The 13,032-nt window shown below is 37.4% G+C and overlaps 2 protein-coding genes and 1 long non-coding RNA gene across 3 annotated transcripts in view; 1 reads left to right on the top strand and 2 right to left on the bottom strand.

Moving 5' to 3' along the window:
- Positions 1–512: 512 nt before the first annotated feature.
- On the bottom strand, positions 513–9,883 carry LOC149737238 (prostasin-like). Its single transcript, XM_089877587.1, has 13 exons — positions 9,497–9,883; positions 8,660–8,718; positions 8,182–8,283; positions 5,491–5,607; positions 5,023–5,181; positions 4,689–4,804; positions 4,291–4,376; positions 3,614–3,716; positions 3,151–3,316; positions 2,583–2,741; positions 2,148–2,324; positions 1,263–1,400; positions 513–993 (listed from the first exon to the last, which is right to left on the bottom strand). The coding sequence occupies exons 1-13, from the start codon at positions 9,505–9,507 to the stop codon at positions 866–868; spliced, it is 1,521 nt and encodes a 506-aa protein (XP_089733713.1). The 5' UTR covers positions 9,508–9,883; the 3' UTR covers positions 513–865.
- LOC149737239 (uncharacterized) lies at positions 1,934–3,701 on the top strand. Its single transcript, XR_016384991.1, has 3 exons — positions 1,934–2,073; positions 2,607–2,756; positions 3,567–3,701. It is a non-coding gene; the product is annotated as an uncharacterized LOC149737239 (long non-coding RNA).
- A 378-nt stretch (positions 9,884–10,261) lies between the features above and the next one.
- LOC149737237 (tyrosine-protein kinase CSK-like) overlaps positions 10,262–13,032 on the bottom strand; it is a 12,075-nt gene continuing 9,304 nt past the window's right edge. The window contains exons 11-14 of the mRNA XM_089877588.1: positions 12,822–12,995; positions 12,129–12,324; positions 11,574–11,660; positions 10,262–11,081 (exon numbers count right to left, since the gene is read on the bottom strand). Coding sequence (XP_089733714.1) covers positions 10,890–11,081; positions 11,574–11,660; positions 12,129–12,324; positions 12,822–12,995 — 649 coding nt within the window. The 3' untranslated portion in view covers positions 10,262–10,889. The remainder of the gene's footprint in view (positions 11,082–11,573; positions 11,661–12,128; positions 12,325–12,821; positions 12,996–13,032) is intronic.

The raw sequence follows: 13,032 nt of genomic DNA, 5'->3' as shown, positions 1-13,032 counted from the left end.
TGATGTTGTGGTTGTTGATGACACCAAATACAACTCTATACTGAGACATTAAAATATTTGTGTCCGGCGCCGTGGCATAGTAGTTAGCATGCCTGTCTGTAACCCAGGGGTAATGGGTTCAAGGCTCGACGCTGCTATTATTGTGGGCAGATGTATCCTTGGGCAAGACACTTAACAACAATTGCTTCAACCCGGTGGTCACTAATTGGTTATCCGAATTAACAGCCATACATAAAAAAAATCCCAAAAAAATAAAAAATAATTACCCACAACGTAACATACTTGGTAACTCGTAAGCTGGCAGGAGGTGCTAAACCCGTGTGATAACGACTGTCGAGGATAAAGTAAGTTACATTCATTCATTCAATATATGTTGCTATCAACACCTAAGTGCAGGGGTCTGTGTTTTATGCTTGGCACTGCTACCAATATAGGGGTGTGTGTCTTTGTTCAAGGTTCCTATCAACAATTCTTTAACAGGCAGGTGTAACTACACATTGGAGTTAAGGATATTCTTTTTATTATATGTGGTTTTTATTCAAGCAAAAATAACAGAATTGTGCAAAATAGAAAGAAATGGAAGTTTGTACAAGATTAAGTGCTAGTGCAGAATCCCCCACTATGTTTTATACTAACTTCTAATAAATTGCCTTCTTTCAATTTTACTATGACTTGTTGGTAGGATCTACACTAGTACCCAAAATCGCAATAAATTAAACAGGAAAATGAACTACTGTTGGTTTAACAATAATTTGTACAAATAAATGAAAAACAAACAATGCTGCAAAAAATAGTTCAATTGGAAAATAAAGCGCAAGTCATAATTTGTCCAGAAGTATTGTTGCATCATAATTGAAACCATTACTCAGCAAAATCCACATGTGCGTCGGCATTTTTCCCGCATAAATGATGACATGGCAGGATTTGAACAATAACTGACGTATAGTTTGCAAGCTACTGCTGAGTCAGCGCTGTCCTGGCAGTTTGTTATTTCTATGGAAATTTTTTTATGTTTTTTTAGAAAAATTTTTTTTTACAAAATCTGGGGTCACATTGTTCAAATGCAGTTCTACTTATAGTTGTCAAACATAGGGAACCTCATTAACTTCTTAAGCTTAAAACTGTTAGAACATGGTATCGCCCCTGTTTTAAAAGTTACGTCACTCCACATGTCCCTTAAGTTATTCAGACAACCCATAAAACAGGAATAACAACGTATGTTTCATGCACTCAATATTATGTTAAAACATACTAACATGTACCTCCATTATTCAATTGGCAACACGACCTTGCACAGTTAGTTGTCATGTAAGATGGGAAGGACCGACACTTATCCAACTTTGATTCGCAATCGGTGTGGGCGTCTACAAGTCCTTTGCATGGATTGTATTGGCGGGGACCTGTGGTGTAGTGTGGAGGTTGTTGATGTGGAATAAAACAGATTTGTCATAAAAGGGTAATGCTGTTGTTATAACATGGGTGTTCTGTTTCATACACCTCGTGCCTGCTTACAAGTTACCACGTATGTAACTTATTTATCCTCGCATGGCGGGGCAACAACAGTCGTTATAACACGGGTGTTCTGTTTCATACACCTCGTGCCTGCTTACAAGTTACCACGTATGTAACTTATTTATCCTCGCATGGCGGGGCAACAACAGTCGTTATAACACGGGTGTTCTGTTTCATACACCTCGTGCCTGCTTACAAGTTACAACGTATGTAACTTTGTGAGTGATTATTTTTTATGTATGGCTGACAATTTAAACAACCTATTAATGGGTTGGCCCATGGACACATATTCCCACATAGGTGGCAGTGTTGGGCCAAGGGCAAGGTTCTGAACTAACCACTGTCATTTAAACTCTCAGGTGTGCTTCACAGATGACCTCACCCTTATAAAACCCAAAACTACTTTAGGCCCCAGGTAAATATGTTGTTGTGTATAATATATAACATCACTTATATTTAAATCTTTAGATACAGAAGGAAAGATCATGTTTTATAGTTAATACAACAACAAAAAGAGAAAAAATTAGCAACAAAACAACAGTCGATATACACACGCTGGAGGTAAAACTACTTAAAAAAAGTATCAGATAAATCATGGCTGCTAAACCCCACATTACGATATATATATAACTTACATAACCCTGCAGAGTCGTTCCCCATCTGTGTTCGTATCCAACCCTCATAATGTACAACGTTAACGTAGACACCATAATACCTCGCTAACCCACAACCTCGGCCAAATGACGTCACACCAGATAAATACCAATCGCATGAGTCAGCACGTTGGCATGCCAACGGTCCTCCTGAGTCACCTTTTAAAAAATTTATGAAATTACAAAGGAGATGTCATTAATTTAAATTGTTGGTCAAAACCAAAAATGATAATGTATCTTACACGACAGACAAAACTTTGGTTTCAATCAAATTATTGTTATTTTTTTGCACCAAAAAAAAGTTTTGGAAGTCGAAATTATATTGAATACCATAAGTAAGGGTATACGACAAACAAAAGAACCTGAGATTTGGGTTAAAGTTGACCATCACAATATTATATATAGCAATCAACATACCATTACATGCGTCCTTCCCTCCAGCTTCATACCCAGCGCACATCATCATGTTTCCATCGATGACATGCACCCCTCTATAAGCTGCCACGCATCGGGTCGTATTGACAATGGGGACATCAACTTCTTGCAGAGTTTGTGAAGAATCAAACCCTGTGTTCTCTGTGGTTGATTTGGGTTAGTATTAATGCATAAAATGTGTTATGTTTTATAAGTCCTCTGTAAAGAGGGTTTTTGTTGTTGCATTGTTTAGTAAGTATCTATATGGGTGAGGTTTCATTAACATTAAGTTGACATATTATCGGAAGTTGTAATATTCGATTACAAATTATTGTATAATATGGGTAAAGTAAGCCACGAAACATTGGGATTTAGAGATTATTAGTTATTACTGCGTATTCTATATGGGTGATGCACACCTGGGATGAAGGTATAGTAATAGTACTCATCACCCATTAGGGTGTAGATTGTAGTATCTTGGGTCTCATGTAATTGTAGGAACAAGTCCATACCAAAAATGGTACCCACATATTAAAACCAACAATATTGTTATAACCCCCCACCCACCCACCTGTTCGGCCGAACCCCGTCACCCAGCACTTATCCCCGGGGTTAGGTGTTTCCCCACAAGGGAGACAAATAGGGGTGATGATGTCATTAAACACAACGGGGCGACTCAGCTTTATTAATGCAATGTCGTTCAAATACTCAGCGGTGAAACCGGGGTGTACTATGATCTGAAAGTATTGTGAAAATATTATAAAAAATGATGATGATTCTATTAAAATAAGAGACTAACGATTTCATTTAGGCAAAATGTATATGCATATAATTTGCATGACCTAATATTTGTCTGTTACGCTGTCGTAGCACCAGATCCTGAATGTAGGTAATTTATTTTAATGTAGATACTAGATATTGTCATTTAGATACATTCATTCATTTATTTAACACATTAAAACTAAAATCTGTTGAACTGTTTTTCAGAATACAGAACAGAGCATTCAAGGGAATTCCCCTAAACAGCGACCAACCGTTTCAATCTCTCTTCGTTGCCTCCTAGTGGTATCGAGATGTGTAAGATGAGAACTCCTGGTGGTCCCGAGGTAAACAAGAAGACCGGAGTAAGATACAGATCTATAAGAGGTGGTTGGGTTATATGTTGTATATAAGTATATGTTGTGTATATACAAGTGTATGTAGTTATTTAGGTTGGGGGTATTGCAGTGTGTAGGTGATTTACCCAGGATTTCATTTGACAAGCCCTTAATAAGGGTAAGGTGGTAGCAATGCAAATATAATTGATAAACTTGAAGTGTTATGGGCGAGTAGACATAACTATTGGTTGTGTGCCCTAATGGTCAATACGTAGGTAGAGACTTAGCCAAACACATGTCCTACAGTGGGTTGACTTAACTTAATACATTCTGCAAAACAGGTAACTTGACAGTGAGCATAAGGTATATGGCCCAAAGGCATACCATGTTGTAGGAGCTCACCTATATAATTATAAGACTAACTCGACAATAAAAGGCGAAAAGACGGGTAGTAATGGTAAAACAACAGTTGTTAAAACACGCTTGTTGATAAAAAAGAAAGAAGTAATGTTTTGAATAAAATGCATGACCGTTACACCCTACAGACAATGAGCATGATATGTATGAATGGTGAATACACCATGCATAATGAGCATAAGTTATATAAGCCAAACCTGAAACAATGAGCAGCCGAAACCAACCATCGATCGGATATTAAGGTTGCTCCGCAGTGAGGATGCCTTCTGTATAATACCTGGGCCTGTAATGGGAGTTGTGATGTTACACTGACAATGTGACAACACACACTTTAAATACAACAACTAAAAAAGTGGATGTAATATTGTATAGTTGTAGCTTAATATTAGAAATAGCTTTGTTGGTAAATCTATTCTTGTTACACCAATGCTATTAAATAACTTCTTAGTAATTTTAATGCACCAGCGTTTTGTCAGTCAGACAGAGATGTCATTTTAAAACATAGGTAAATTTAACGGCCAAAACTCGAACAGCATTTTTTAAACATAGGGACCTTATTTTTAAATTTACTGTTCTAAACTTCACACAGTCTTACCATCCAGGGCCAGGCAGCCACCACTGAAGCCATTCCACGGAAAACTCTTCTTTCAGTTTCTGTTGGGGCAACTGGTACCACCATGCTTCTTATACTGGCTGTTGTACCACATGAACCTGGAGATTGAAGGATGGGATTAGGCTAGTATGTAAACTAATGTAACTTATTTATCCTGGCATGGCTGGGTAACTACAGTCGTTTTAACACAAGTGTTCTGTTTCATACACCTCGTGCCCGCTTGCAAGTTACCATGTATGTACTTTGTTGGTGATTGTTTTTCATACTTTAAAAAAGAAACAAATACAATAGTGTTATATAAGTAATATCCACTTACCATTTCTAACTTTACAACATGAACCCATCCTGTAATAATTCATCTCATTAGTTCCGTTGCATCGGTAAGGTTGACAGGAATAAGATCCAATTGTGTTGACACAAAACGCCGGGAAACGAAAATAACAAGGGTTTGGCCCTTCAGTGCATTCGTCAATATCTGTTGTTATATTGGAATGAATGTAACTTGTTTGTCCTAGCATGGATGAGTAAAAAACAGTCGTTATAACACAGGTTTTTTTTCATACACCTCATGCCAGTTAATAAGTTACAACACATGTAACTTTGTGGGTAAATGTTTTTTATGTATGGCTGATAATTTGGACAACCCATTAATGACCACTGGGTTAGAACAGTTGTTTCCAAGTGTTTTGCACAAATTTACATGAATTAGTTTTGGGCTGTTTATATATGCACCGGACACACATGGTGTACCATACACCTCATGTTGTCAAACTATAAGAAGTACCTTCACAAGTTCTATTATCGGATTGGAGTCGGTATCCTGACTGACAACCACAAACTGCCGCATCACCAGTCCAGTTGCACAGTTGGCTACAACCTCCATTTGTCAATGAACAAGGATCTAAATAAAATATTTGTATTTTTGAAGGTAATGCCCAAGCCCAAGTATTTTATATGTTTATGTGGTTGATTGAATAATAAGTTCAAAAGAAAGATTTCTATATTTCATGATCTAAAAGTATCTTATATCTTACTGATAAGTATCTTATTTCTATTTTTAATGATGATATAAGTATCTTATTTAACAGTATATAGTGATTTAAAAAAGCTTTTCCAAGAACTGATTTTTTGCCATAAAAAGACAAACTTTATTAAAAAACTATGATTTTATTTGACAAGCCTTTAATAATGGTAAGGTGGTAGCAATACAAGTATAATTGATAAATTTAGAATATTCATTTGTAATTAAACTTGAAAGTTGAGTTTGTTTTACTTAATCCATCAGGAAAAACTGGTCTTATTGGAGATTAAGTTGTAACATTTAAATGTCAACTGTCGATTGAACAGCTGATAATAAATGTTACAAGCCCAAAGGCAAGGATAAATTTAGTTCAAAGATTATTCTGATATTTATGAGGTGTGGTCAGGGTGTGTAGGTGGTTTCGAAACTACTTTGGATGGGTGTAACTACTTTACAATAATTACTACTTTGGAAATGAATTCTAGAAAGTCCTTTAGAAGATGAAAGATAAGGTTGGTTTATTTTTTATGCTAATATGGGTTTTAAAAACACCTAGGTGTGTTTTAATTATTGCCACTCCCATGCCCACAGTCGAGTTGCTGAAGCTATTGCAGTGTGTGAATAAGCAGACATGAATTTTGGTTGGTTTGGTCATTTATATCCGGGAAACTTGAATGACTAATCCATGGTTGCCACTTCCATGCCCACAGTCAAGTTGCTGAAGCTATTGCAGTGTGTGGATAAACAGACATGACTTTTGGTTGGTTTCCAAAGTGTAACTTAATAGTTGCCACTCCTGCACTTAACAATTATCTTTTGGTGAAATTTTGATAGGGTATATAATGCAGTAGTGGGACACTGTGTTTTGCAACTAAATTAATCTCAAAAATCCCTAGCACAATTTCTGTATGTATACCGCTGAGACCAAAATACGCGCGTGTTGGACGTTTGAGTTACTGCCCCCACCGTAGCGCGCTGTTCGAAAAATAATGTGGCGAGTTTTACCGTCTGTCGTTTTGCAGATAATTTCCATTTCTTCGTTGTTTTATCTAATTTGATCTTCCCTATCGTTGTTAAGATAATATGAATTTATTTTTCCCAGGTGCGAGCTCGAAAACAGTAGTTTTAACCGAAAAATCGTCATTATAGACATAGCTTCGTAAGGAATATATGTTTACCAATTATAAAATTGACTTTCGTCCCTTTTAAATGTTTCGCAACCGCCGAAACATTTAAGTTTACATTTAAATGCAACCGAAAAGTAAACTAATTATACGCGCATAGCAGTCAAAGCAACGTTACAATAAATTTGCAATTGAGCAATTATGACGTAACAACGACTGAAAACGAGAATTTAATTTCCCGCCAATGATTCAAAATTTCGCGGAATAATTTTATTTTTATCCCTGGCGGTTGAATATTTATGACTACTCGTATTGTTTATGTGTAATTCAACCTGATGACTGATATAACAGTGTAGCAGTTATCTTTTCAACTGTTTAAATTTTCAGCGGTACATAAAATGGCGGAAAATTTTAAAAATATATTCACCTATAAAGTTACACACGTGTTAACTCGTAAGCTGACACGAGGTGTTTGAAACAGAACACCCGTATTATAACGACCACCGTTGCCCCTCCATGCGAGAACGAATACGTTACGTTCAGTATATTTTTTACAGCGTTTAAGCAATTACCGGCATTTTAGTTGATTTCCGGCGATATAAATCCAACGCTCAGGCCATGAAAGTAAGAACATAAGAAGCGCCGTCCGCTTCGTCGTTTTGTGACGTCATTTTAGAGAACCATCGGCGGTTTCGAATGCAAATTAATGGTTGTGAAACACTTGTGTCCATGTATACATGCGCGTTGCAATCGCCTATTGGCCGCAATTAAAGGAGAGTTGACCCTAAATCTATGGTTGTCGTTCCCTGTTATAATTCCCCCTCCGTTGTTTTATTTATTTAATTTAATTGCAATCGGAGAGGTTTAAGTTATAGTAGGGTGGGAGAAGATGGGACACCTTTTTCTTTCTATTTTCTTATCCCATTCGGTAGTAAACAGAGAACATTCAAAGAGTTCTAAAATCGTATCTTTACGACTTCCATCGACCGTTGTTAATTGTTTAAAACACGATTAGGATATTTGGATATTATGTGCCAAAGGTGTCCCATCTTACCCGCCCTAATATATAGTACTGTGGCTTGTGGGGGGAAGATGGGACACATTTAGCACATAATATCCAAATATTCTGATCATGTTTTAAACAATTAACAACGATTCATGGAAGTCGAGAGGATACGGTTTTATATATTTGTTTGAATGTTCTATGTTTACTACCAAGTTGGATGAGAAAATAGAATTAAAGGTGTCCCATCTTTCCCCACCCTACTATATTATATTAGCACAGTAAATATTTTCCACTCTCATTAAAACCTTAGACCAACCTCCTTACCTGTCGGGCAGCTATTACACGTTAACTTGCACAACGTTCGTATGGCTGCAACCCCGCAGTGCGTGGATAGTCGACTGCATGTTGGGGAACCGTCTACGCAATCTGAGGATTCAAATCGTTGAATATTAGTTAGAAATTCATAATATATTTGTAATGCTTTTTGACAGTGTCCCCGCGGATGTTCTGTTTCATACCCCTCGTGCCCGCTTACGAGTTACCACGTATATAAATTTGTGGGTGATTGTGTATTTGCGAACTTAGTTAAAATAGCAGCAAAGATAAAGTAGTAAAGATAAAATATCGGTTAAATAAACACGCTATAGGTTAAACAAACACGGCAATTATTGCTAAAAACCGTTGGCAATACATCTTAAATCCACAGTAGGTAAACACGCCACGGTTAAACTGTTGTTTTTGATTTAACTAGTTTGATATGAAGTTAAATTCAATTGCTCAACTAAAGTTATGCCATACTAACCCGAATACACGCCCGGTAAGCATGAAGTGGTGGCCATAATAAGAAGTAAAACTTGAAATCTGGAAATGAATAAGTTAATTGTAAAGCATTGTGTGTTTTATATTTTTAGCGGGTAAGTTATAACACGGTGTCTTTTTGCGGGTATATGCGACGATCCAATGAATAAATTGACCTCATCGTAACTTATACTCCCTAGCGGCTTAGCGATCCTCGCATGGCGGGGCAACGACAGTTGTTGTAACATAAATGTTTTGTTTCCTACACCTCGTTTTACCGCGTAAGAAACTTTGTGGGTGATTGTTTTTTTCTTAGTTGAATCACTTTGGACAAAGCAAGACCGAAATTGAATAAACGTATTTTAGTTCCGCCAGTGAGGCTCAATCCTGGACACCCTCCGACCACGTGTTTATCAATTAAAGCGGTTCCTCTTAAACCGGAAACATTGATTGTGACGAGTGTGACGTACAATAGCGCATACTACGTAACAATGGTATATGGACAGCAGTGTGTTTGATCACTTTCAATATATAAGGCTTATGATTTTCGGATTAGATTCCCACTGTAGCGGGTTATATTATACACAACAGTGGGGGTTATGACTTGCGTTAAATCGCGGATAAATCTCTATCTGATGACGCCATTAGAACAAAGCTTGTAGCGTAGTAATACGAAAATCGTTATGTGACGTCATAATTAATATTCGCGTAAACGCGCAAGAGAGAATGAAATAGAACAAACAAACGAAAATTTGCGTTTTAAAACAAATTATACAGAATACACAAGTATATGTTAACACTTAGTTACATTGCACTTGTAATGTGAATACAACTGGCTTACCTTACGTCCATGTTTGCTGTTGTTCTGCTTTCGTTAGAATTGACAAGTTGTAACTGCCACCATATTTATACACCTCTACGTAAGTTACGTCATCATACGGGTATGCATCCTGGCCATTGTTTTACCGCTGACAATATTCTTATAAGGAGTGACCTCGACTTGTAAACAAATGAATGCAGAATTATATAAAGCGCTCATACACCAGACACCCGGATATAGAGATGCGTCATTCAAGTTACAATGGCCGCCTTGAACTTTTTCTTACTCACGGCTTAAGTTTCTGTAATAGCGGATATCTAGTTTCACTTACTCATGCGTAATTAGGGGGGGTTCTTGATATAAACCTGCACCGAACACGTATACAATAAACTACAACATCCAGTTACTGAATATAAATAGAGGGGATAACAACGATGTCGATGCGAGCGCGTGTTCTCGCGTACCCCGCGGGTATTATGACGTCACTATTTGAACGCCGCCGTAGCACAGCGGTTAGCGCGCTTGCATCTAAACCACAGGTTAATAGTTCAAGGCTCGTCGCTGCTACCATTGTGGAAGTGTGTGTCCTTGGGCAAGACACTTAACGACAATTGCTCCAACCCAGTGGTCACTGATGGGTTGTCCAATTTGTCAGCCATACATAAAAACAATCAACCACAAAGTAACATACATGGTAACTCAAAAGCGGGCACAAGATGTATGAAACAGAACACCCGTGTTATAACGACTGTCATTGGCCCGCCATGTAAGGATAAATAAGTTACATATGTTTGATTGTTTGTTTTATTGCATCATCACAATACACATTATCCATACAGCGGTATCAGGATATTGTCCGAGTAACACGTAATAATAGGCAATGATGGAGCGTTTATGACGTAATAAACAATAACAAAGGTAGAATTAGGCCCGATTGTGATGAAACAAATTTGATTATTAGAAACAAACGTAAAAAGCAAATTAAAAATTTTAAAACAAAATTTCATGATTTACACCCTTTGTGTTTTAAATTTCATTGTTCTAGTATTTACATTGTGTTATTGTTGGGGGACAGTACGTGGTTATGACATCACTATAAAAACATTGAAGCAAAAGGCCAGCTTGACCTAAAATTTGACAAAAATCTCGAAAAAATTTGGTCTGTTTTGCCACAAGCTGTTTATATAAGTGCGTCTAATTTAGAAGGCGTAGCTTTTTACTGCCAAGCTGAGAGTTACGTGACAACTCAAGGCACCAGACCTTGCGTGGCAGGGTGGGCAGGCCAACTCTGAAATTTTTACACTGCATTAATCAGTAAACATTACAACCAATAAATTAGAATTGTTTCACAAGTTTGCGCATTCAGCTACCCCTCCTCCCCTGTGTTTTACAAAGCTTGGTGCCTATAAGACAACTATGGGTTGATTGCAGGGAGAAGCTTGGGTTTGATGACATCCAACTCATGGACAATCTGTTTGAATGAAAGTCTTTCGTTGACATCTTTTAACCAACACTTGAGCATCAGTTGGTAAACTATTTTATCGCAACGTTCAGGGCAGTCCATTCTATAACCAGACTGAACTTTGGCTAGGAGGTCTTTAAGTGGCTGCAATAATAAAGGTATGTGTTATAATATAATGTGTTTATATTAATTCAAAAGTAATTATAACAGGTGTTCTGTTTCATACACCTCATGCCTACTTACAAGTTACCATGTATGTAACTTTGGGAATGATGTTTTTTTAAAGATTTTTTTTTAAATGTATGTAATGGTTATTCCATTCTATATGAGTGAGACCCTTGTTGAAGAACCTAGGACATAGTCCAATTTCCCTACTATAAGGGTGAGGTTTTTAGTGAGGCACACCTGAGACCTGGGATGTAGGTCTACTACCCCAACACCCAGGGTGCTACCATCTAGACCCCACTGAGGCAGTTTATAGACACTTAATAATAAAGATTCTATTCTATAAGGGTGAGATCTTCAGTGAGGCGCACCTGAGACCTGGGATGTAGGTCTATTACCCCAACACCCTTACAATACACATCAAAAATAACCTAACATATATCCTATATGATATTATACAATCCAACTCACCACTCTAGGGTAAGGCACTCTACCGAACGACCACATCTCCCACAAAGTTATTCCATAACTCCATACATCAGATTTATTCGAAAATTTCTGAAAAAAAAAGATTTTTTAAATTAAGTTCATCTTAATAAATTATTAGAAATAATTTAGAGTTTAATTTTAAATGCACCTCATTTTTATATGGGTACTGGGTAGTCCTTGTCAAGAACCAAAGATTTAGGTCTAAATTTAACGTTTATCCTCACATGGCGGGACATCACATGCTCACTATAACACACGTGTTCTGTTTTACACAGGTAAACACCTTAACCTTTTTTTTTTATTCTTTATGAGTGAGGTCCTTGTCAAGAACCTAGGATTTAGGCCAGATTTGCCCATCACCCCAACACCCCACGATCCTTAACAGCAAGCCTAATGCTGCACAAATACGCAACCTATACCCTTCTTTCAGAGTACAGGTACATATGATGAACTTTATAGTAACACTACCTACATCTCAGGCACCATTCCTCCCACACCCTTACTGCTACCCATATAATAACACCATACACATCCCACCCCTTCCTTAAGAGCTTCAGGTGCCGTCCACTTGACCGGGAACTTTCCTCCTTGCAAGTTAAACGAGGCGTCTCGTGCCAGTCCAAAGTCCGACACCTTCGCCACACATTCCTCCGATATTAAGATGTTACGAGCCGCGAGATCTCGGTGAACAAGCTGTTTGTTTTCAAGATATTCCATACCTAGTGCTATGTCTCTGTGGGTGGGTGGGTTAAGTTTATGTTAATACCAAAGGGTGCAGTGTTTAAGTTTCTTACAATATAAGTAGGAGTAGATGTATATATATGCATATATTTCATAGACATGCAAAATGCACTTAGTAGTGACTGACTAAAAATAGCTGGCAACATTAGGTCCAGCAGAATAAGAATACAAGACACACATACAACACACAACTCATACTTATAATACTCAAACCTATTGTTTATATATATACATATTAACAAAAGAACTGCTAGTATGCAATGAAAATAAGATAGGGGCATATATCAGGGGGGGGGATAGATAGAGCCCTACTGTGTATAACTAAGTTTACAATACCATTGACAGCTAGTTTTACAAAACAATAATCTCAACACAAAAAGTGTCAACAAAACAATAATCTTGAATTGGTTGCACCACTTTTTGCTTTTTTTTACATAAATTGAATGTTTTTATAAGTTGTATTTGACCAGCACTTAACCACAAACATACTTTGCAAACTTCCACAAATCGTTGCTGGTAACGAGCGCGCGACCTCTTGACCTCAAATACTCCAACATCGCCCCTTTGGTCATGAACTCCAACACAACGTATATTGGATCATTGGACATAGTTTGTGGGATCACCACACCAAGAAGTTTGATCAGATTCTTATGGTGGAGTTGGCTGGAAGGAAGGTTGGAGTAAATATAATGCGGGCTCC

This window comes from Ciona robusta, chromosome 4, assembly GCF_009617815.1.
Source record: "Ciona robusta chromosome 4, ASM961781v2".
NCBI lineage: Eukaryota > Metazoa > Chordata > Ascidiacea > Phlebobranchia > Cionidae > Ciona > Ciona robusta.
The sequence above is the reverse complement of the archived record's forward strand: the minus strand, read 5'-3'. Positions and strand labels throughout refer to the sequence as shown.